Source organism: Trichomycterus rosablanca, chromosome 3, assembly GCF_030014385.1.
Source record: "Trichomycterus rosablanca isolate fTriRos1 chromosome 3, fTriRos1.hap1, whole genome shotgun sequence".
NCBI classification, from domain to species: domain Eukaryota; kingdom Metazoa; phylum Chordata; class Actinopteri; order Siluriformes; family Trichomycteridae; genus Trichomycterus; species Trichomycterus rosablanca.
In genome coordinates this window covers 5,045,158-5,071,026 of record NC_085990.1, presented here as the reverse complement: position 1 = coordinate 5,071,026, position 25,869 = coordinate 5,045,158, and the positions used below count along the sequence as shown (strand labels likewise).

The following is a 25,869-nucleotide window of genomic DNA, read 5'->3' as shown; positions in this document are numbered from 1 at the left end:
AGAAATCCCAGTTAAACAAAGGAGACAAAAATATTATACCTGGTCATTTATTTATTGAGGAAAATGATCCAATATTACATATTTGTGAGTGGCAAAAGTATGTGAATCTCTAGGATTCGCAGTTATTCTGAAGGTGAAATTAGAGTCAGGTGTTTTCAATCAGTGGGATGACAATCAGGTGTGAGTGGGCACCCTGTTTTATTTAAAGAACAGGGATCTATCAAAGTCTGCTCTTCACAACACATGTTTGTGGTAGTGTATCATGGCACGAACAAAGGAGATTTCTGAGGACCTCATAAAAAGAGTTATTGATGCTCATCAGGCTGGAAAAGGTTACAAAACCATCTCTAAAGAGTTTGGACTCCACCAATCCACAGTCAGACAGATTGTGTACAAATGGAGGAAATTCAAGACCATTGTTACCCTCCCCAGGAGTGGTCGACCAACAAAGATCACTCCAAGAGCAAGGCGTGTAATAGTCGGCGAGGTCACAAAGGACCCCAGGGTAACTTCTAAGCAACTGAAGGCCTCTCTCACATTGGCTAATGTTAATGTTCATGAGTCCACCATCAGGAGAACACTGAACAACAATGGTGTGCATGGCAGGGTTGCAAGGAGAAAGCCACTGCTCTCCAAAAAGAACATTGCTGCTCATCTGCAGTTTGCTACAGATCACGTGGACAAGCCAGAAGACTATTGGAAGAATGTTTTGTGGACGGATGAGACCAAAATAGAACTTTGGTTTAAATGAAAAGCGTTATGTTTGGAGAAAGGAAAACTCTGCATTCCAGCATAAGAACCTTATCCCATCTGTGAAACATGGTGGTGGTAGTATCATGGTTTGGGCCTGTTTTGCTGCATCTGGGCCAGGACGGCTTGCCATCATTGATGGAACAATGAATTCTGAATTATATCAGAGAATTCTTAAGGAAAATGTCAGGACATCTGTCCATGAACTGAATCTCAAGAGAAGGTGGGTCATGCAGCAAGACAACGACCCTAAGCACACAAGTCGTTCTACCAAAGAATGGTTAAAGAAGAATAAAGTTAATGTTTTGGAATGGCCAAGTCAAAGTCCTGACCTTAATCCAATCAAAATGTTGTGGAAGGACCTGAAGCGAGCAGTTAATGTGAGGAAACCCACCAACATCCCAGAGTTGAAGCTGTTCTGTACGGAGGAATGGGCTAAAATTCCTCCAAGCCGGTGTGCAGGACTGGAACAGTTACCGGAAACGTTTAGTTGCAGTTATTGCTGCAAAGGGGGGGGGGGTCACACCAGATACTGAAAGCAAAGGTTCACATACTTTTGCCACTCACAAATATGTAATATTGGATCATTTTCCTCAATAAATAAATGACCAAGTACAATATTTTTGTCTCATTTGTTTAACTGGGTTCTCTTTATCTACTTTTAGGACTTGTGTGAAAATCTGATGATGTTTTAGGTCATATTTATGTAGAAATATAGAAAATTCTAAAGGATTCACAAACTTTCAAGCACCACTGTACAAAATGGTCCAGATCTGATGAATCTTGTGTAATGAGTAACTAACAGTTCTGTCATGAATGTAACCAAAGTAAAACATGATGTTAAATCCTAATAAATCAATAAATCCTAATAAATCAATCAATCAATCATTTGGCGCAGTTTTTTTGCCAGATGCCCTTCCTGACACAACCCTCCCTATTTATCCGGGCTTGGGACCGGCACTACAATGCACTGGTTTGTGCATCCTAGCGGCCGGGTACCTATAGGACAATTCAGTGTCTCCAGTTAGCCTGACTGCATGTTTTTGGACTGTGGGAGGAAATTGGAGCTCCTGGAGGAAACCCACGCAGACACGGGGAGAACATGCAAACTCAGCACCCCACCTGGGGATCGAACCCAGGACCTTCTTGCTGTGAGGCGAGAGTGCTACCCACTTAGCCACCATGCCGCCCATCCTAATAAATAAATAAATAAATAAATAAATAAATAAATAAATAATAAATTGTACTGCGTTGTTAAAAGCTGATCTGCAGTAGCGTGTTTTATCCTGCAGATGGCACTAAAACCACACCTTACTTCACCCAAACTTCCAGCTCAGGGCTTTATAATCCTTATTTTCAATATTACTCGTTTTTTAATCGTTATTTTATAATCACTCCACACCGAATCATCACTTTTAATCCATTTAAGATCAAAAATCGGGATTAAATGTCTTTTCTGTGCCGTAAACCGAACTTGATTTTGCTTGTTTTCGGTCGAGCGGAATCTCCGTTACCATTGGTTACGGATTACATTTTGACGAACTACTCAGTGGGCGTTTTCTCATCTCTGATTGGTCGAGGCAGCCGCCGATCACGCCAGTCCCCGCCCCTGTAGGTTAGTGTAGTGTACAGTGGGTTTGATGTATCTGCGCACCATCAGCTGTGCGGGTGTCAGGCTGGAGATTCTGCAGCTCAACTTCTCTAACAGAGCGAGTAAACATGATGGGGAAGGACGGCGGATATTGTGGTTTGGTTTGAAGGAGGTACTGCTGCTCTCCGGACCCCCCTGTGTTTATTTACTTTGGATGGTGGGTAAGTTTGTGTGGGGGGTCAGAACCTGATACACTGTTACACCGTTATTCATTACTTACAGTCAGAGGAGTGTGTGTGTGTGTGTGTGTGTGTGTGTGTGTGTGTGTGTGTGTGTGTGTGTGTGTGTGTGTGTGTGTGTGTGTGTGTGTACTGCGTACTGCGTGTACTTGTGCGAACTGTGTGTGCGCACTGTGTGTTTTGTGTGTGTGTACTGTGTGTGTACTATGAGTGTGTACTTGTGTGCACTGTGTGTGTGTGTGTGCACTGTGTGTGTGCACTGTGTGTGTGTGCACTTTGTGTGTGTGTGCACTTTGTGTGTGTGTGTGTGTACTTGTGTGTGTGTGTGTACTTGTGTGCACTGTGTGTGTATTATGAGTGTGCGCACTGTGTGTGTGTACAGTGTGTGTAGTGTGTGCACTTGTGCGCACTGTGTGTGTACTGTGTGCACTTGTGCGCACTGTGTGTGTACTGTGTGTGTACTGTATGTACTGTGTGTACTTCTGCACAATGAGTGTGTAGTGTGTGCACTATGAGTGTGCGCACTGTGTGTGTACTGTGTGTGCACTGTGTGTGTGTGTGTGCTATGTGTGTACTTGTGTACTCTATGTGTGTACTGTGTGTGTACAGTGTGTGTACTTGTGTGCACTGTGTGTGTGTGTGTGTACTGTGTGTGCACTGTGTGTGTGCACTGTATGTGTACCTGAGGCGACTGTGTGTGTGTACTATGTGTGTACTTGTGTGCTCTGTCTGTGTACTATGTGTGCACTTGTGCTTTCTGTGTGTGGACTGTTTCTACTGTGTGTACTATGAGTGTGTGTATGTATTGTGTGTGTCTGTACTTGTGTGCACTGTGTACTGTGTGTACTATGAGTGTGCACACTGCGTGTGTGTATTGTGTGTGTACTTGAGCACATTGTGTGTTTTGTGTGTGTACTTGTGCAAGCTGTGTGTGCACTGTGTATGTACTTGTGCACACTGTGTGTTTTGTGTGTGTACTTGTGCAAGCTGTGTGTGTACTGTGTGTGTACTGTGTGTGTACTGTGTGTGTACTGTGTGTGTACTGTGTATGTACTTGTGCACACTGTGTGTTTTGTGTGTGTACTTGTGCAAGCTGTGTGTGTACTGTGTGTGTACTGTGTGTGTACTGTGTGTGTACTGTGTATGTACTTGTGCACACTGTGTGTGTGTACTGTGTATGTATTGTGTGTGTCTGTGTTTGTGTGAGTGTGTACTGTGTGTATTCTGTGTGGGTGTATGTGTACTTGTGTGAGTGTGTACTGTGTGTGTGTATTTTTGGGTATGGACTGTGTGTAAATGTGTATAGTAGTCTGTGTCTTGTGTGTATAGTATGAATAGTGTGTGTACAGTAGGTGTGTGTAGTGAGTAGTAACCTACAACCTGTGTATTGTGTGTGTACTTGTACTTGTGTGTGTGTATAGTATGAATAGTGTGTGTACAGTAGGTGTGTGTAGTGAGTAGTAACCTACAACCTGTGTATTGTGTGTGTACTTGTACTTGTGTGTGTGTATAGTATGAATAGTGTGTGTACAGTAGGTGTGTGTAGTGAGTAGTAACCTACAACCTGTGTATTGTGTGTGTACTTGTACTTGTGTGTGTGTATAGTATGAATAGTGTGTGTACAGTAGGTGTGTGTAGTGAGTAGTAACCTACAACCTGTGTATTGTGTGTGTACTTGTACTTGTGTGTGTGTATAGTATGAATAGTGTGTGTACAGTAGGTTTGTTGTGTGTAGTGAGTAGTTACCTACAACCACAATGGGAAATATTGAACTTCCTAAAGAAAATGATCTGTGAGTCTAAACGTTTCTGCTGAGCTGGGTTTTGGTTTAATGACGTTTTTATCAGTTGAACGATGCAGCAAATAAAGGAAGAAAATGAATAATGGGGTATTTTAGAGTAACAGGATATTTTGTTAATACTGCCAAGTCACTTTTATTCTACCACTACACAATACTGCTGATTCTGAATCCTACTGCTAGTCTGTAGGACCTAAAGTTGGGTTACAACATGATTAAACCATTGGGACTCAATAACCAGCCTTAATCTGCTTCAGCTGTGATGTTATATAAATATCACCCAGAGATTCAAGAGTTCAAGGTGTGTGGCAACCATGTTACAAACTAAGGAGCTGCTCACATGAGCTGAGAGTGGCCTCCAAGACCTTGCTTGAACATTTCTAGAGACGCCATTGGAAGTATTGTCGGCAGGTTGCAGACTGTCCGGAGGTCTTAGCCGTGTCACCAGGACAACGAAGAAAAACTCCTTTGTTACTGCAATAGACTTACAGGGTGACCTGATGAGGGCTGGGACAAATTTGTCAGTGGCAAACATAAGAAGATCACTTCATTCATCTCAAATTTATATAACAGAGACTTCAGAGCTGGACTAGAATGTCTGCTGTTCAGCAATGTAAATTAATATAGCTTATTTTATTCAGAAGTTTGCTAAAAACAAAATAGGATATTTTGATAAATCGGGACGGGTGTAGCCTTGTGTGTAGGGCTTTGGGCTATCAACTGAAAGGTTGAGAGTTCGAATCCCAGCTTTGGCATGCAGCCACTTTTGGGCCATTGAGCAAGGTCCTTAACCCTCTCAGCTCCAGGGGTGCCGTACAATGACTGACCCTGTGCTCTGACCCCAGCTGTGCTGTACTGTACTTGTGTATAATGTATATATGACAAATAAAGGCGTTCTATTGTAGTATTTATATTTTGTTATACAGTATTACACGGCTGTATTTGTATTAATATTGACAAATTGTTATTGCTGCTGCGACACCATAATTTCCCTTCGGGGATTAATAAAGTACTCAATCAATCAATCAATCAATCAATCAATTCTTATATCTAATAAATGACAATCAGATCTATCCTGATTATTGACATTTTTGCAGTCTGTTGTGCAGCAGTAGGACAGTTTGGAAGTTGGACTGAATATCTGATGATTTCCTGTTATGTACCTACAGTATGTGCACAGGGTACAACAGTGCAGTCTAGTTTTACAGTCTGTGTACTATAGTGGACACACAGTTATAGGACAGTTATAGCCTAGTGGTTAAGGTACCGGACTAGTAATCTGAAGGTAGCTGGTTCAAACCCCACCACTGCCAGGTTGCTGCTGTTGGGCCCTTGAGCAAGGCCCTTAACCTACTATTGCTCAGACTATATACTGTCACAGTTCTGTAAGTCGCTTTGGATTAAGGCGTCTGCTAAATGCCGTAAATGTAAATGTAGTGCACTAGGTAGCATGTTTTGTTTGACAGTGAATATGTTCCATAGAAGAACTGACATCATGTTTCTTTTACAGCTCATACATACCAAACCTGCAGATGTAAATGCAACAATGTGTACAAATGTAAAAATGCTAATAATCCACATGGCATGGAATTTGTGTGTGTTTGGGTTCCTGCTCAACCACTTTACCTCCTGCCAGTCCAGTTTTGTACACATACCAGTGTTGTAAAACAGCAGTTTCATTTTTTTTCCGGGGCCAAGCCATGACCTCAGATAGGATGAGACCGTGTGGGAGAGGTCATCGCAAAAGTTGGCTACAAATAGCTATTAGGCTACAGTGCCAGATTTTTCAAAACCCATCTTAACATTACAGATTTCAAACCGTAACGTGTGTAAAACATCTCCAACGTTAATAAACAACCTATAGTTACATTTACATCATTTAGCAGACGCCTTTATCCAAAGTGACTTACATTACAGTATACAGTGTGAGCAATTGAGTACTAAGGGCCTTGCTCAGGGACCCAACAGCAGCAACCTGGCAGGTGGGGCTTAAACCAGTGACCTACTGATTACTAATCCAGTACCTTAACCACTAGGCTATGGCTTCCCTATATCAATATATACAGGGAATATATACCCTTTATTCCCTATAACCTATGTCAACAAAAGCCTTCTTCAAATAGACTTACCATTTGATGCAGTTCTCTCAGATGTGTTTGAAAGCATTGGTGTACTTCTCCTCAGTCTCAGTGTACTTTTATTTCCTGTACAGAAATCCATCTAATGCTACAGCACAGTCAGATTTAATGAAACACCTTATACCTTACCAGAAATCATAATAATCGTAAGATTCAGCTTAAAGTGACAGTCTCAGTGGGTGGAACTTGTCATAAAGTTAGCAATAACAAAGCCCACCCATTTAGAGAGATGATATGGTTGGTCAGTTTTGCTGTCATTTGAAATTGGTCTCTGATTGAAATGAATTACTGAATGGTAGTCCTCTAATGAGGAATTATTTAATAGTAAATCATTCAGTCTGATAAAGCATCATTAAAAAGATTCAGCTGATAAACAAACGTATATACACTGATCAGCCATAACATTAAAACCACCTTCTTGTTTCTACACTCACTGTCCATTTTATCAGCTTCACTTACCATATAGAAGCACTTTGTAGTTCTACAATTACTGACTGTAGCCCATCTGTTTCACTACATACCTTTTTAACCTGCTTTCACCCTGTTCTTCAATGGTCAGGACCCCCACAGGACCACCACAGAGCAGGTATTATTTAGGTGGTGGATCATTCTCATCACTGCAGTGACACTGACATGGTGGTGGTGTGTTAGTGTGTGTTGTGCTGGTATGAGTGGATAAGACACAGCAGCACTGCTGGGGTTTTTAAATACAGTGTCCACTCACTGTCCACTCTATTAGACACTCCTACCTAGTTGGTCCAGCTGTAGATGTAAAGTCAGAGACGATCGCTCATCTATTGCTGCTGTTTGAGTTGGTCATCTTCTAGACCTTCATCAGTGGTCACAGGACGCTGCCCACGGGGCGCTGTTGGCTGAATATTTTTGGTTGGTGGACTATTCTCAGTCCAGCAGTGACAGTGAGGTGTTTCAAAACTGCTGTGTCTGATCCACTCATACCAGCACAACACACACTAACACACCACCACCATGTATGTCAGTGTCACTGCAGTGCTGAGAATGATCCACCACCTAAATAATACCTGCTCTGTGGTGGTACTGTGGGGGTCCTGACCATTGAAGTACAGCATGAAAGGGGGCTGACAAAGCATGCAGAGAAACAGATGGACTACAGTCAGTAATTGTAAAACTACAAAGTGCTTCTATATGTTAAGTGGAGTGTAGAAACAAGGAGGTAGTTTTAATGTTATGGCTAATCAGTGTATAAACTATACATTTTATGCAAATCCATCATGTGTTGTTTGTTGTTTGTCTTGCATGCGTGAATGAAGTAAATATTACCCAGTGTACACAGCATGTTTGGGGGCGTTTGTGATCGGACAGTGAGTCTAATTATCTTTGTGTTATTTTATTTTTTTTACAGATGACTGACTGAGTGAGTGAGTGAGTGGTGCTGTTACACCAGGATCTCCTGCAGGCCAGGATGTGGGCGCGTGTCGAACCCTGCTGTGTGAGCGCTGGGTCGGAGCGCTGCGGGTGACGGCGAGTTTCGAACGAGCTTTTATTTAATGACAAAAGATCGGACACGTTAGACTGGGCAGCATGTCGGCGGTAAAGGAAAACACGTGCAATAAGTTCCAGGCGAACATCTTCAACAAGAGCAAGTGTCAGAACTGCTTCAAACCTCGGGAGTCCCACCTTCTCGGCGACGATGATTTTACACAGGTGCACACACACACACACACACACACACACACACACACACACACACACAGTGGCTGCAATGGCTGACCCTGCACTCCGACCCCAGCTTCCAAACAACCTGGGATATGCATAGAAAGAATTTCGTTCTGCTGTACACATGTACACTAATCAGCCATAACATTAAAACCACCTCCTTGTTTCTACACTCACTGTCCATTTTATCAGCTCCACTTACCATATAGAAGCACTTTGTAGTTCTACAATTACTGACTGTAGTCCATCTGTTTCTCTACATACTTTTTTAGCCTGCTTTCACCCTGTTCTTCAATGGTCAGGACCACCACAGGACCACCACAGAGCAGGTATTATTTAGGTGGTGGATCATTCTCAGCACTGCAGTGACACTGACATTATGGTGGTGTGTTAGTGTGTGTTGTGCTGGTATGAGTGGATCAGACACAGCAGCACCGCTGGAGTTTTTAAATACCGTGTCCACTCACTGTCCATTCTATTAGACACTCCTACCTAGTTGGTCCACCTTGTAGATGTAAAGTCAGAGACGATCGCTCATCTATTGCTGCTGTTTGAGTTGGTCATCTTCTAGACCTTCATCAGTGGTCACAGGACGCTGCACATGGGCCGTTGTTGTCTGGATATATTTTTGGTTGGTGGACTATTCTCAATCCAGCAGTGACAGTGAGGTGTTTAAAAACTCCAGCAGTGCTGCTGCGTCTGATCCACTCATTCCACCACAACACACACTAACACACCACCACCATGTCAGTGTCACTGCAGTGCTGAGAATGATCCACCACCTAAATAATACCTGCTCTGTGGTGGTCCTGTGGGGGTCCTGACCATTGAAGAACAGGGTGAAAGGGGCTAACAAAGCATGCAGAGAAACAGATGGACCACAGTCAGTAATTGTAGAACTACAAAGTGCTCCTATATGGTAAGTGGAGCTGATAAAATGGACAGTGAGTGTAGAAACAAGGAGGTGGTTTTTAATGTTATGGCTGTTCCGTGTAGTTTGCAAGTTTAAAGTTAAAGTAACGCTGACTCCACTACCTGGATGTGTCAGAAAGAGGAAACGTTCACCGGTTGACACCAGATTCCTGAGGAAGCAGGTGGTCAAAAACCCTGAAGTGACTGCAGAAGATCAGCAGCTAGATTTGGTTTCAGTTTGCACAGTAAGGTGCATACCAACCACTGAAGGTCAATGTGCCCAAACTACAAGGTGTACACCTCTACTGACCCAAAAACACGAGGAAAAACTGCTCCAATATGCTTAGAACCATGTCAATATTCTGATCTGTGGAGTGGTGAAACTTTTAAGGTCTATGGATCAGTGGTATGTCTAAAGGAATAGGAATGAAGCACATGTGGAAAACACCCAACATCCTGTTTACAGTGAAGCATGGTGGTAACTCTGTAATGCTCTTGGGCTACTGTGCTTCTTCCACCACTGAAAACCTGCAGAATGTGGAGGGCAAGATAGATTCAATAAAGGAAAAAGTGAATAAACTCCATGAATCAAACTCACATTGAGCTTCATTTTCTGATGAATGATAAGAGCGTCCACATGAACGCAGCCTTTGCGTGCACCATGTCAGAGCGGATCCCACCACACTGTGACCGACAGCAGATGGACGGATGGTGTTGGTACTGTCTCTGTGATACACACTTTCTCCCACACTAAACCGGTGAGACAGGAGGCTCAGGCGGGGCGTGATTTGGGACGAGGCCCAGCTGTGTGGGTTTAGTGCAGTGCAGTGCAGTGAGAATAGCGGTTTAATTAGCCTTGATTAGTGGGATGCTCACACTGAGCTACTTTCTCCTGTTCCCCTGAGACCGTGTGTGTATGTGTGTGTGTGTGTGTGTGTGGAGACAGTCGGTGAAGGTTACTCTGAACTAAGCATTCTGAGAGGAAAATCTCCCATAAAGTTATCCCATAAAGTTCAACACAAATGCTGACTGTGGATTATTTGCTTGTGTTAGTTTTCACCTCTTGCTGCCATGTTCAGTACTTTTTTTTTTGTAACTTTTTTTATGCATTTTCTCCCTTTTTCATCCCCTTTAGAGCGTCCAATTTCCCGATTGCATCGTACTTCCTCTCTACCTATGCTGATCCCTGCTCTGACCGAGGAGATCGAAGCTAACCCATGCCCCCTCCGGCACGTGGGCAGCAAACCGCATGCATCTTATCACCCTCACATTGACGGGTGTTGTGCCACCTAGCATTGTGTACGGAGAGACACACTCTAAGAGCACTTCTTCCCCATCTCTGTGCAGGCACCTCTAATCAGCCAGCAGAGGTCGTAATTGCACCATTCTGACAGAGAGAGACCCCATCCGGCTTAGTCCTGCCCCCCTGAACGCTAATCGTTGTTCATGTGGCCGCTCAGCCTTCAGCCGGCAAGGCAGAGCCGAGATTCGATACGATGTATTCGAGATCCCAGCTCTGGTTGCAGCGTGTGTTTTTACCGCTGCGCTACCTGAGCGACATGTTCAGTACTTTTAATATGAAAAGTACCTGGTACTAATTCACTAGGAATGACTGCATTTACTAAAACAGTGGCAACCTGGCAGTGGTGGGCCTTGAATCGGCGACCTTTATATTACTAGTCCAGTACCTTAATCACTGTTTATGTACAACATACACACATACTGACCATACACAGACACTACACACACATACAGTATATATACACACATAAACAACCTATGTACACACATACACACACTGATCTGACTGAGATGATTATTTTGTATTATAACAATTGTGTGTGTGTGTGTTTGTGTGTATGTGTTCAGGCTAAGCCAATATATGGAGGATGGCTTCTTCTGGCACCTGAAGGAACTGATTTCAGCAGCCCGTTACAGCGCTCCCGGGTGAGTGACTGAGTGCGCCTCATCAAATCAGCACTGCTTTTCTTTCTCAATAATGGTCAGACTTGGGGTGCTCAGGTGATACAGCAGTATATTATTTTAGCCCACTATTGCTGAGATCTGGGCTTAAATCCCCAATGGTGCTACTGGCTGGTTGGCCGTCTACACAGACATGATTCGCTTTGTCAGAATGGGGGGAGGCTGAGCACTAACTATTAAGAGGTGAAATAATAGTTAGGCTTTAATTTCTAGGAAATATCGTCATACTGTTATAGTACAACTAGTATGATATAGTCTTCTTTCCATTCACCCATCTACAGTCTTATGGAAAAGTCTGTGAACCTCTGCTTAGTGTCTCTTTTGTTGATTTTCTAAATGAAAACAAGTGACAAACTGAACATGCTAGATGTAATTTAAATTCAGCAACTACTGTACTGTGTCATAAAATTAGCATGAAATTCCCCATTTATCTTTGTTTTCTCTATAGGTTTCTCATTCTTATAACTTATTGTCACTTCAATCAAATCAACAAAACAGGGTATTTGATCAGGGGCATCCAAACTTTTGCTTATGATTATATACAATATATGGCTACAAGTACACAGCCACCCCTTCTACTAACTGAATTTAGGTGTTTTATCCAAACCCATTGCTAACAGTTGAATACAATTATTGATGTGCTTTTTAACTGTGTGGCAACAGTTTAGGAAAGGCCCTTTAGCATGAATTATGTACACAGGGAGGGACTCAAGTGGCCTCTAACTCTCTCTGTCTCCTGTAAAGTACAGTTTAAATAAGTGTGCTGAGTCACTATCAGGTGTTGGTCATTAAGAGACCTTTAGGAGAACTGTTGACCCTAGAAGTGCTTCCACATGTTCCAGTCACACTAGTGTGAAGTCTAGTGTCAAGTGACACGAACAGCAGTTTCAGGTTTAGTAATTAAGCCTAAATAAACCCTGAATTTAAACGTTAACTACACAGAACAAGATTTATATGTAATAGCATAAACGTAATTGTATAATAATGTAATATAAAATCAATTAAATATCTTGTTTTACAATATAAATCAACATAAATATTATTGTTATCTTTTATTAAGCGGTGTTCTGTTTATCATGACACTCAGTGGTGAAAAATATCTTTTTTGGCCTTTTGCATATTTATTACAATTGTTTGTTTCAGTTCTTTAAACCAAATTAAATAAAGACAAGATAATTAAAGTGAAAGATTTGCAAAGTCATTTTTGGGCTCTAGGACTCCAGTGAACCATTGTAAGAACCAGTGTCTCCAAATGGAGAAAACTTGAAACAGTGGTGAAATTTTCAACCTAACCGAACCAAGTGGTGCGGCTTAGCTTAGATATATATTGTAGTAAATAATAACTTAAGGTGGTGGTAGCTGTGGTTGTGGTGGTTGTGGTGGTGGTGGTGGTGGTGGTGGTGGTGGTGATGGTGATGGTGGTGGTGATGGTGGTGATGGTTGTGATGAATGTGATGATGATGTGTGATGGTGTTGATGGCAGTTGTGGTGGTGGTTGTGGTGGTTTGGTGGTGGTTTTGTTAAATATAAAAGCTTAAACTTATTCGGCTAATGAGAGTCAGTGTATTAAGTACAGTCCTCTACCCCCACCTGTTTCCTTACTCTACCACTACCTGTATCACTGCACTACCTGTATCACTGCACTACCTGTATCACTGCTCCGTACCGGCGGTTAAATCACGGCAGTGTTCTTATGTATGATAACATGCATCCTCGTCTCAGTAAGTGCCGTGTAGAATCAGTGTGTTTCTGTGAGAATAATGAGTGAGTCTCTATTTATATTTGTGAGTGGGCTCTTGATGGAGATTGAAGGCGTGTGGGTGGCAGCAAGAGAAAGAGAAAGACTGCAGTGGTGCAGTCAGTGGTTATTATCATTTTATTATTCATTTATTACATTATTATTATTATTGTTGTTGTTATAATACAAATATTATTAATATTAAAATAACAATAATACAACCACAAATCAGAAAATTTTGGGACAGTATGGAAATACTAATATAATTAAAACGCTGTGTTTGTTTTTTTACTTTGGACTTTTATTATCATTGCTGACAGGATGAACTCAAGATATTTCATGTTTAATCTGATTAACATTAAATTTTTTAAATATGCAGCGGTACCTTAAAACTCAACGTCAGTTGGTTTTGGGAGTGGCATTGAGTCTAAAAGATGTTGAGTTTCAAGGTATTTTTCCCATAAGGATGTTTGGAAAACCTGTTAATGCGTTCCATGGTTCCGTGGACTTGCATATATTTTAGGCTCATGTAAAATAAGGTTGTTTTTGACACTTATACACTGAAAATAAACAGTCGCTGAACAAAGTGACTTCATTGTTAATTTGAAATTAAATAAATATTTAAAAACAAACTGAACACGTTGAGTTTAAGGGAAACGTTGAGTTTAAAGGTACAACTTTCTCGACTAAGCGTGTTCAGTTTAAAAGATTTTGAGTTTAGGGGATGTTCAGTTACAAGGTACCAGTGTACATCCATTCTTGCATTTCAGGCCTGCAACACAACACTTTTCAAAGAAGTTGGGACGGTAAAGCATTTACCACTATTCGGTCTAGTTAACCACAGTGAGAGCTTTTATCTCCAAACTTGAAACATATTTTCTTCCTGTAGTGCATCAAAGATTCATGCAAAAGGTCCCAAAAAGGGGCTGTAAAATGAGGACTGTATTATCTAAGACAGTGTTTCTCAACCTTTTTTCAGTCACGGCACCCTTTAAAAGTATTCAAAATCTCAAGTCACCCCAGTCTAAAATGTATAAAAAAAAAAACTTACACTCTGCATTACTCGGACTTCTAACACACAAAAACACTACAGGGAAGAGACTTACTGTGGTTGCATTGCATTAAGCTTCAGAAAAATCCTCTCTTGTGCAGAGATGTACCTGTGTTTGTTTTACGCGCCATGAACCAATCAAATTTAACATCATTAAACAAGTTTATAGTTTATATCTCAATTATTTGTCATTATACTACTAGCACTGCTCATTGTCTGCATGTTCTCTCTGTAGCTCGGTTACGGCTCTCAAACTCAAACTCATAAGAAGCTTTATTGGCATGACAAATAAGGACATTCGTATTGCCAAAGCAAGTTACAGAGAAATAATAAAAATAACAATAAAAAAGAACAAATATATACAAACAGTTACATGTGCAAAAATATAAAATATTAATAAAAACAGTGCAAAATAATAACAATAAAAATTATAATATTTACATTAATGAGATAATGACCTCCCTCTCTGCATGTGTGTGTGTGTGCGCGTGCGTGTGTCGCTTGCTCTCGCCGCGATACTGAAAGTGATTTAAATTTTGACAATGAACAGCTCATATTATGACTGATTAATTCCCTATACTGATGGAAGCGGAATGGATGAATTACAGCCGATAAGAACTACAAATATACAGTATATATGTTCGGCTCCCAGAGGTGCGACTCAGTTCCTTTTGTTAATTTTAAAGAGCCGTTCAATAGAATCGGATCGTTCGCGAACGAGCCATCACTATACGCAACGCACGCAACCCGCGTTGACGTTGTAGCATGGGGAAAGGGGCGTGTGAGACAAGTTTTGATGTTTGATGAATTTATTTCATAGTATCAGTAACGCCAGAATATTTTTGACGGCACCCCTGACGAAGCCAGGGTGCTGCGGCACCCCGGTTGAGAAAGGCTGATCTAAGATGATTGTGATTAAGTGTTTTGCTTATCTTAAAATTTAACACGAGTAATACATTTTATTATAGGATAGTTGGGTGGCACAGCTTTAAAACACTATGTGCTATCAGCCGGTCAGGCACTTTGCACAGACACCCCTCTATCTACCAATCAGGGTTCTTATACAGCGTTTGAAGACCCCACCGAAATAATAGTCCAGTCGTCCTGCCCTAGCAGAACCATGTCTGCTGCAGGCACTGCCAACTATCCCATTAGATGGCACCCAGCCGACCGGTGGCAATGCAGAGTTTCGAACCGAGGAGTTCCGAATCTCGGTGCTGGTGTGCTAGTGGAATATCCCGCTGCGCCACCTGGGCGCCATGAAGAGCATTTGACATCAAACTCCAGTTTAGGTAAGTGGACCAAAATGATCCACTGTGACGAGCCCTAAATATGGAAGCAACTGAACAACAACAATAAAGCGCTTATGATGTTATTGTTTGCATGTTGAGAGTTCATCACTAAAGGTTTATGGGTACTTGTCCTGTCATGACCTGTGGTTGTACTAATCATGGTTTGCAAATGATTTACAGTAGTTATATTGAATATACAAACCCTCATAGTTTCTGGTAGATTGTCATTAATTACTGCCTATGTGTCTTTTTCAGAAATGGCAAAGACGATTCTTCCTCCTTTATGAACACGGACTCCTGCGCTACGCTCTCGACGAGATGGTGAGTGTGCGAGTGATTCTGTATACAAATCAAAGAACAGAAATTAATACAGTTAAGAAAATGCATTATTAATAAGTAATTCACTGATGAGAGAGTTTTCATGGGTGGATTAAGGCTGGTAGTAAAATAAAATCATTTAATTTTAGCCCCCCCACCCCTGCACTCCTTTCCTCCCAGTGTTCATGCATGAGTTCAATACAGTATGTGTCTACCACAAAGGTCATGGGGTCAGTTCACTGAATACTTTACATTCTTGTTACATTGTGATGTGGGGGGAGGTCAGGGGGAGAATTTAGCTATAATCGTCTACCACTGGTGTTTTGCAGCTTCAGATTCACTTGTGCAGTGATGTTAACACAAACATGAAAAACTTGTACAGACTGAAAACTTCAGCTGCATTTTTAAATCATCTGCAGTAAGGTTGTTCAGTGATGGTTGTATGTGTGGGTGTGTGTGGGGGTCAGTAATGGTTGCATGTGTTGATCAGTGATGGTTGCGTGTGTGTTGATCAGTGATGGTTGCGTGTGTGTTGATCAGTGATGGTTGCGTGTGTGTTGGCCATTGTTGGTTGTGTGTGTGTGTTGGCCATTGTTGGTTGTGTGTGTTAGCTAGTGATGGTTTTATGTGTAGGTGTGTGTGTGTTGGTCAGTGGTGGTTGTGTGTTGGTTAGTAATGGATGCATGTGTTGGTCATTGATGGTTGTGTATGTGTTGGTCAGTGATGGATGCGTGTGTGTTGGTCAGTGATGGTTGTGTGTGTGTTGGTCAGTGATGGATGCGTGTGTGTTGGTCAGTGATGGTTGTGTGTGTGTTGGTCAGTGATGGCTGCGTGTGTGTTGGTCAGTGATGGCTGCGTGTGTGTTGGTCAGTGATGGTTGTGTAAGTGTGGGTCAGTAATGAATGCATGTGTTGGTCTGATTTCTGGTGGAATGGAGACAGTTGTTGGTTGTGAGCTTGGACTTTTGGACTGAGAGTGTGTGTTTGTGAAATGTATTGATCTCTCTCTCTCTTTTCTCTCTCTGTGGGTGTGAGTGTGGGCGGGTGGGTGTGTGGTGGAGTTTAAAGGTTGTAATGGGTAAACATGTTCAGAAGAGCATTACAAAAGAGATGAGTACATGTATATCCGAATGATCTTGTGTTAGATCTCGACAGTCTCCACTGCTCCATTATTGTGAAATAAAGAATCAATGATCCAATAACCTGACTAATATTGCCCACCACTTCCACTCCCACAGCATGGTTCCACGTTGCTTTTTAGGGTTCAGCACTTACTGTTTATGTGGCTGGCTTGGTCACGGGGTGCTCACACTTTTTCCTCAGACGGGGCTCCGAAGGGAATTCCTAGTAACTTGAGTAAGTTACATTTAAACAGATCTGTTCCATTTTAATGGTCTGTAGGTCTTTGTCTGACCCCTTTTCTAAGCCACCAGCTAGGAAAATTAAGCCCCTGGTTATCTAGACCTGAAGTAAGGCAAGTTTCAAACCTTGCACCATGCAAGGTCAAGTAAGGTCACTGAACACTAAACTACTATCAGGACAGACTCATGAAGCATGTTCTAGCACTCTGTTTATAAAGACTATACTACATATCTGGTATTATTTAACACTACAACAGCTTAGTATATCACATATTACATATCTGATCTAAAATATTTAATGCTATGACACTTCTTAAGTTTTTTATATGACATACTACATTTTTTTATTCTATTTATTCAATTACATAGTGTGTACAACATCACTTGTATACTTTAATACTTTTGGCTTTAATGTACCTGGAGCTGCTGTAATAACTGACTTTGCCGATGGGATTAATAAATTTATCTATCTATCTATCTATCTATCTATCTATCTATCTATCTATCTATCTATCTATCTATCTATCTATCTATCTACAGTGTATCACAAAAGTGAGTACACCCCTCACATTTCTGCAAATATTTTATTATATCTTTTCATGGGACAACACTATAGAAATAAAACTTGGATATAAGTTAGAGTAGTCAGTGTACAACTTGTATAGCAGTGTAGATTTACTGTCTTCTGAAAATAACTCAACACACAGCCATTAATGTCTAAATGGCTGGCAACATAAGTGAGTACACCCCACAGTGAACATGTCCAAATTGTGCCCAAAGTGTCAATATTTTGTGTGACCACCATTATTATCCAGCACTGCCTTAACCCTCCTGGGCATGGAATTCACCAGAGCTGCACAGGTTGCTACTGGAATCCTCTTCCACTCCTCCATGATGACATCACGGAGCTGGTGGATGTTAGACACCTTGAACTCCTCCACCTTCCACTTGAGGATGCGCCACAGGTGCTCAATTGGGTTTAGTCCATCACCTTTACCTTCAGCTTCCTCAGCAAGGCAGCTGTCATCTTGGAGATTGTGTTTGGGATCGTTATCCTGTTGGAAAACTGCCATGAGGCCCAGTTTTCGAAGGGAGGGGATCATGCTCTGTTTCAGAATGTCACAGTACATGTTGGAATTCATGTTTCCCTCAATGAACTGCAGCTCCCCAGTGCCAGCAACACTCATGCAGCCCAAGACCATGATGCTACCACCACCATGCTTGACTGTAGGCAAGATACAGTTGTCTTGGTACTTCTCACCAGGGCGCCGCCACACATGCTGGACACCATCTGAGCCAAACAAGTTTATCTTGGTCTCGTCAGACCACAGGGCATTCCAGTAATCCATGTTCTTGGACTGCTTGTCTTCAGCAAAGTGTTTGCGGGCTTTCTTGTGCGTCAGCTTCCTTCTGGGATGACGACCATGCAGACCGAGTTGATGCAGTGTGCGGCGTATGGTCTGAGCACTGACAGGCTGACCTCCCACGTCTTCAACCTCTGCAGCAATGCTGGCAGCACTCATGTGTCTATTTTTTAAAGCCAACCTCTGGATATGACGCCGAACACGTGGACTCAACTTCTTTGGTCGACCCTGGCGAAGCCTGTTCCAAGTGGAACCTGTCCTGGAAAACCGCTGTATGACCTTGGCCACCATGCTGTAGCTCAGTTTCAGGGTGTTAGCAATCTTCTTATAGCCCAGGCCATCTTTGTGGAGAGCAACAATTCTATTTCTCACATCTTCAGAGAGTTCTTTGCCATGAGGTGCCATGTTAAATATTCAGTGGCCAGTATGAGAGAATTGTACCCAAAACACCAAATTTAACAGCCCTGCTCCCCATTTACACCTGGGACCTTGACACATGACACCAGGGAGGGACAACGACACATTTGGGCACAATTTGGACATGTTCACTGTGGGGTGTACTCACTTATGTTGCAGCTATTTAGACATTAATGGCTGTGTGTTGAGGTATTTTCAGAAGACAGTAAATCTATACTGCTATACAAGCTGTACACTGACTACTCTAAGTTATATCCAAGTTTCATGTCTATAGTGTTGTCCCATGAAAAGATATAATGAAATATTTGCAGAAATGTGAGGGGTGTACTCACTTTTGTGATACACTGTATCTATCTATCTATCTATCTATCTATCTATCTATCTATCTATCTATCTATCTATCTATCTAATCTACCTAAGTGGTGTCTGTGCGGAGTTTGCATGTTCTCCCTGTGTCTACGTGGGTTTCCTCCGGGAGCTCCAGTTTCCCCCCCAGTGCAAAGACTTGCAAGTGAGGTGAATTGGAGTTACAAACTTGTCCATGACTGTGTTTGATATAACCTTGTGAACTGATGAATCTTGTGTAATGAGTAACTACCGTTCCTGTCATGAATGTAACCAAAGTGTAAAACATGACGTTAAAATCCTAACAAACAAACAAATCTAAGTGGTGAAACAGGAACTCTGTCATGGGCTGTGGATAATGACCAAAAGAATCAAGCCATTGGTGACCACCATTAATGCTGTTTGCTTGCCTTGTGGCTGAGTTTAGGCTTTGTGGTAGATTGAAGAGATCAGACATTCCAAGAACCTTGGAAAAGATCAGATGACTAGAGTGGTTTGAACATCTCACAATGATCCTTCCTGGTCTGGTTCCACTACAGCTGTCTTTGACAGATCCCACTTGAAAGAGACCAGGGGGGCAGACCCAGGACCTTTATAAGGATTATATCTCAACCTGTGACAGGGAATGGAAAAATCTGGGCTGATCTGCTCAGTCTGCTCTTACTAAAACCCTTTGTCATGCAGATTTATAAGCAGGCCCCAATATGAAGCTTGCTTGACTGTGGACAGTGTCACCTATTATACCAGTAGTTTTAAAATTCGGGCAGACTTGTTTGTTTGTGGTTGTTGGATTACATCTGGAAAGTGACTAAATATTCTTTATAAAAGCACAGAGACGTCACCTGCTGTCCATATACTGATGGGTTTGGAGAAAAGTTTGTCTTCCAATCATTCAGTCACTGGAAATGAACTACCGCGTACATGATGGCCGTCAGGCTCTCATATTACAGCTCTGTGTTGTGTGGTGTAAAAAGAGATTACAGAGCAGAGCTCAGAGTGCAGCCGCACTGTTCACTCATTCACAATCTCTCTGCTTTATGTTCTGTACTGTGCACTCATACTATGCACTCATACAGTGCTGTGCACCGACACAGTGTTGTGCATTGGTACAATGCTGTTCACTTATTCACAATCTCTTTGCTTTACATTCTGCACCAGAATGCAGACTTTGCATTGATACAGTGCTGTGCACTCATACTCTGCACCCATACAGTGCTGTGCACTCATACAGTGCTGTGCACCAACACAGTGTTGTGCATTGGTACAATGCTGTTCCCTGACAAAATGCTGTGCACCAGTACACAGCTGTGCACCAATACACTTTACTGTTCTAGCCTGACTGTGCATGCAGAAAAGCTTGGTTTAAAGAAACTCCAGTGACCTGCACAGAGCCCTGACCTCAACCCCACTCAACAGCTCTGGAATGAACTGGAACATTAATTGAGGCTTTCTTGACCAACCTCAGTGCCAGCAGAGCGGGACTGTACAGCTGGGTGTGGAAGAGGTCTGAGAGATGTAAAGGATATGAGCAGTGTGTTTACGTTCTTTCATTATTACATCATCACCTCTAACAACAGCAACCAACTGTTTCTGTTCACTTCTTCACATCATTTTCTAGCAAAATCTACCAGGTTTGAGGTTCAGGTTCAGAGAAGCGGTGTAGGATTCACTGACCGTGACTGTGTGGTTTGCTTTGGCTTTGAGTCTGGTACATTGGCAGTGTGAGTATATGTGTGTGTGTGTGTGTGTTTGTGTGGGTGGCTGAAAGTGTTAGTTGGCAAACTCGTCCACAGCCTTACTGTGTGTGTGTGTGTGTGTGTGTGTGTGTGTGTGTGTGTGTATGTGTGTGTGTGGTGTGGGTGGCTGAAAGCTTTCAGATTTTCTCTCTTTGCTTTACAGATGATGCACTGCAGTCTCGGTCAAGGGCTCTTATATAACTACCTATTCATCTGTGAGTGTGTGTGTGTGTGTGTGTGTGTGTGTGTGTGTGAGTGAATGTGTGAATTAGTAAATGAGTGAGTGTGTGAATTAGTGAGTGAGTGAACTATTAATTCTCTACTGTGCCAGTTATAAGGGTGTTCCTCAGAGCTCAGTTTTAGGTCCGCTACTCATCACATCATACACTTTATAGACAGAAATATTGTGACGCCTTTTCTAATTACTGAATTCATGTGTTTAACAACTGCTCAATCATATAATGGAAATTATATGCTTCTACCTTTGCATTAACAGTTTAGGGAAGGCCTTTTCCTGTTCCAACTGTGCCCCTGTGTGCAAAGCAACCTCTGTAAAGAAATGAAGAAAAGCTCAGTTTAAAGACGCTCCAGTGTCCTGCACAGAGCACTGACCTCAACCCTACTGAATAACTATGGAATGAACTGAAACATCAACTAAGGCTTTTTTGACCAACATCAGCGCCCAGCCATACAAATGGGCACAAATTCCCTCAGACATAAGTTTACATCTGGATGGCTAGAAGGACGCAATCACTCAGTGATTTTGGGGCTGCGTTTCAAATTAGACACATTATTTAGTTTGATAATGTGCGTTTTGAGATACAGACACTTCGAATGTTGGTGTAACTCAGGTTGGCTTATTACCCCCAATGTCTCGCCTTTATACTTTAATCTCATCAGAATAAAAGTTTGGCCTTGCAAAATTACAATCATCACTGCTAAAGGTGCTGCAGCCACTCGGTACATTTCGATATGGGTGTTGTATAACGTACATAAAGACGCTCCTCGATATATCTGTATGTCAGAGCCTAGCCTTAACCTTAACATGCTTTTTTTAATGCATTTTCTCCCCATTTTCCTCCCGATTTAGCACGCTCAATTTGTCTTCTGCTGCTGAGGGATACCAGATTGCATCAGAGGAGAGCACGTTGCTGTACACGTTTCTTCCGACACGTGCACAGCCCTCCTCTTCTCGGCCATGCACTCTGCACAGGCGTCCCTTCCGCCAATCAGGGTCCTTACACAGCGTATGAAGACCCATCAATCCGGCCCCCACCCTGCAGATACGGTGGCCAATTAGTATCTGCTACAGGCACTGCCAATTATGCCCGCTAGATGGCGCACAGTTCTGAATCTCAGCGTTGGTGTGCTAGCGGAATATCCCGCTGCGCCACCTGGGTGCAAAACACTTCTATTAGCCTACTGTCAAGCAGAATCTTGAACACAGCATCTTACAATAAAGTGTTTAATATCTCATGTAATCTATTAAATAATGTATAAAAAGTGAAAAACAGAAGTCTAGTGGGTAGAGCTTTGGGCTATCAACTAAAAGGTTGAGCGTTCAAATCCCAGCTCTGCCATGCAGCCACTGTTGGGTCCTTGAGCTAGACCCTGTCTGCTCCAGGGGCGCCATGCAATGTCTGGAAGCTGGGGTCAGAGCGCAGGGTCAAACAAGCTGGGATATGCGAAGAAAGAATTTCACTGTACAGTAGACCCTTGAGTTATGAACGGTTTACCATACGAACATTTCGGGTTACGAACGATCTTTTTCAACTTAACGTACGAACAAATTTCGGATTACGAACAGAAATTCACGAACCACGTGACGTCATGAACAAGTTGACTCCAACCATCTCTCTCTCTCTCTCTCTCTCTCTATATATATACAGTGTATCACAAAAGTGAGTACACCCCTCACATCTCTGCAGATATTTAAGTATATCTTTTCATGGGACAACACTGACAAAATGACACTTTGACACAATGAAAAGTAGTCTGTGTGCAGCTTATATAACAGTGTAAATTTATTCTTCCCTCAAAATAACTCAATATACAGCCATTAATGTCTAAACCACCGGCAACAAAAGTGAGTACACCCCTAAGAGACTACACCCCTAAATGTCCAAATTGAGCACTGCTTGTCATTTTCCCTCCAAAATGTCATGTGATTTGTTAGTGTTACTAGGTCTCAGGTGTGCATAGGGAGCAGGTGTGTTCAATTTAGTAGTACAGCTCTCACACTCTCTCATACTGGTCACTGAAAGTTCCAACATGGCACCTCATGGCAAAGAACTCTCTGAGGATCTTAAAAGACGAATTGTTGCGCTACATGAAGATGGCCAAGGCTACAAGAAGATTGCCTGAAACTAAGCTGCAGCACAGTGGCCAAGATCATCCAGCATTTTAAAAGAGCAGGGTCCACTCAGAACAGACCTCGCATTGGTCGTCCAAAGAAGCTGAGTGCACGTGCTCAGCGTCACATCCAACTGCTGTCTTTGAAAGATAGGCGCAGGAGTGCTGTCACCATTGCTGCAGAGATTGAAAAGGTGGGGGGTCAGCCTGTCAGTGCTGAGACCATACGCCGCACACTACATCAAATTGGTCTGCATGGCTGTCACCCCAGAAGGAAGCCTCTTCTGAAGTCTCTACACAAGAAAGCCCGCAAACAGTTTGCTGAAGACATGTCAACAAAGGACATGGATTACTGGAACCATGTCCTATGGTCTGATGAGACAAAGATTAATTTGTTTGGTTCAGATGGTCTCAAGCATGTGTGGCGGCAATCAGGTGAGGAGTACAAAGATAAGTGTGTCATGCCTACAGTCAAGCATGGTGGTGGGAATGCCATGGTCTGGGGCTGCATGAGTGCAGCAGGTGTTGGGGAGTTACATTTCATTGAGGGACACATGAACTCCAATATGTACTGTGAAATACTGAAGCAGAGCATGATCCCCTCCCTCCGGAAACTGGGTCGCAGGGCAGTGTTCCAGCATGATAATGACCCCAAACACACCTCTAAGACGACCACTGCTTTATTGAAGAGGCTGAGGGTAAAGGTGATGGACTGGCCAAGCATGTCTCCAGACCTAAACCCAATAGAACATCTTTGGGGCATCCTGAAGCGGAAGGTGGAGGAGCGCAAAGTCTCGAATATCCGCCAGCTCCGTGATGTCGTCATGGAGGAGTGGAAAAGCATTCCAGTGGCAACCTGTGAAGCTCTGGTAAACTCCATGCCCAGGAGAGTTAAGGCAGTTCTGGGAAATAATGGTGGCCACACAAAATATTGACACTTCAGGAACTTTCACTAAGGGGTGTACTCACTTTTGTTGCCGGTGGTTTAGACATTAATGGCTGTATATTGACTTATTTTGAGGGAAGAATAAATTTACACTGTTATATAAGCTGCACACAGACTACTTTTCATTGTGTCAAAGTGTCATTTTGTCAGTGTTGTCCCATGAAAAGATATACTTAAATATCTGCAGAAATGTGAGGGGTGTACTCACTTTTGTGATACACTGTATATATATATATATATATATATATATATATATATATATATATATATATATATATATATATATATATATATACATATATACTGTATATACAGTGAGCGAACATTCGGACAGCAGACGGTGTTTTTTCGGTGTTTTCTTTATATTTTGTAAAATTCAGTATTAAAATGGCCCCAAATAATGTGCAGAGGAAGCGCAGTGATGAGAAAATGAAAAAAATCACTATTTGTTGTTGTATAATTACTCCTGCCAGTAGCTGTCACTGTGTGTCAGACAGAGGGGACAGTGACTGAGAGAGAAGAAGGAAGTCAGCTGAGGAAAGTATTCTTTCTTTCGTGCAACTACAAAATACAATGCTATTGAAATAAGGAAGGAAATAATAGAGAAATATGAGAGTTGTTGTTTCTGGTAGATACATTTTTATTAAAAAAGAAGGAAATGTATTATGGTGTATGGTACAGCACACGTACTGTACTGAAATGTGATGTGTGTTTTATGTACAGTACTACTGTGTTGTTGTTTATTATTGTTTATTACAGGAATGTATATTCTATAATTTAAGATTAAGGGAAAATATACTTGTATTTATAACAAAAAAGACCATTTAAGACATTAGAAAGGTTAGGTAAGGGGGGGGTTGGGAGGTCTGGCATGGATTAATTCTATTTACATTATTTCTTATGGGAAAAATAGGTTTAACTAACGAACATTTTGGCTTAAGAACAGCCCTTCAGAACCAATTAAATTCGTAAGTCAAGGGTCCACTGTACTGTACGTGTGTATATGTATATATGACAAATAAAGGCATTCTGTTCTGTTCTAGTACTCACCACCGGCAGGAGACACAGCTGGGTGTGTTGTATCAAAAAAAAAAAAGGGAACACTACAGTAAAGCGTATCAGTTATACTGTACATGTACACTGGCAACCGTGTCCAGCAAAGTATCCAGCTAAAGTCTGTCTAATACCCGCCCTTACGAAACTGAAACTAGCTCAGTTTGGTTGGAAAACCGCAAACCTGGCAACTCTCTGTGGCAGACCGAGGGCACTGCTGCTCAGCTCGGTCAGCTTGCTGCTGACAGGATCGCTGGACCAGGGAAAAATCGACATGTAAAACATAGAATACGGTTTCTGCTGAATGTGTATTTATGTATTTCCATCGTGAAGTCAAAGTATCATCACACACACACACACACAGCATCTGTAATATGTTCTGCTTAATGATCTGAAATCATTTAGTGTGATTATTCAAGTAATTACAAAGGGGGCAAATACTTTTTCACATCATTGCCTAATGTATTGAACTGTGTATGAGGCATTAGCTGCTCATTAGAGAGAGAGCGAGAGAGCGAGAGAGCGAGAGAGAGAGAGAGAGAGAGAGAGCTGCTGTCAGCAGCAGCAGTGTGTGTAGGGCTTCTGTCAAATGCAGGTGGTGCTATGCCACACACACACACACACACACACACACACACACACACAGACACTTTCACACTCTCAGATTGATAAGCAGCTGTGTGTAGGAGTTAGTGGAGCCTTCTTACCCCGGTGATGTCATAGAGGGTGAATGGGTAATTTTTGATGACCCACCACTTTAAAATAGAACGCCGGTGCTAATGCCAGTCTCT

General features: G+C 42.2%; 1 protein-coding gene across 9 annotated transcripts in view; it reads left to right on the top strand.

Moving 5' to 3' along the window:
* The first annotated feature begins 2,410 nt into the window (after positions 1–2,410).
* The window catches only part of si:ch73-103b11.2 (myosin phosphatase Rho-interacting protein), an 83,004-nt gene continuing 59,545 nt past the window's right edge, over positions 2,411–25,869 (top strand). For 8 of the 9 annotated variants that reach the window (XM_062992491.1, XM_062992494.1, XM_062992488.1 and 5 more), the window contains exons 1-4: positions 2,411–2,562; positions 7,898–8,199; positions 10,993–11,070; positions 15,443–15,508. In XM_062992491.1, the coding sequence (XP_062848561.1) occupies positions 8,077–8,199; positions 10,993–11,070; positions 15,443–15,508 (267 nt within the window). In that variant the 5' untranslated portion in view covers positions 2,411–2,562; positions 7,898–8,076. The remainder of the gene's footprint in view (positions 2,563–7,897; positions 8,200–10,992; positions 11,071–15,442; positions 15,509–25,869) is intronic. The other variant, XM_062992487.1, reaches the window with a different exon arrangement.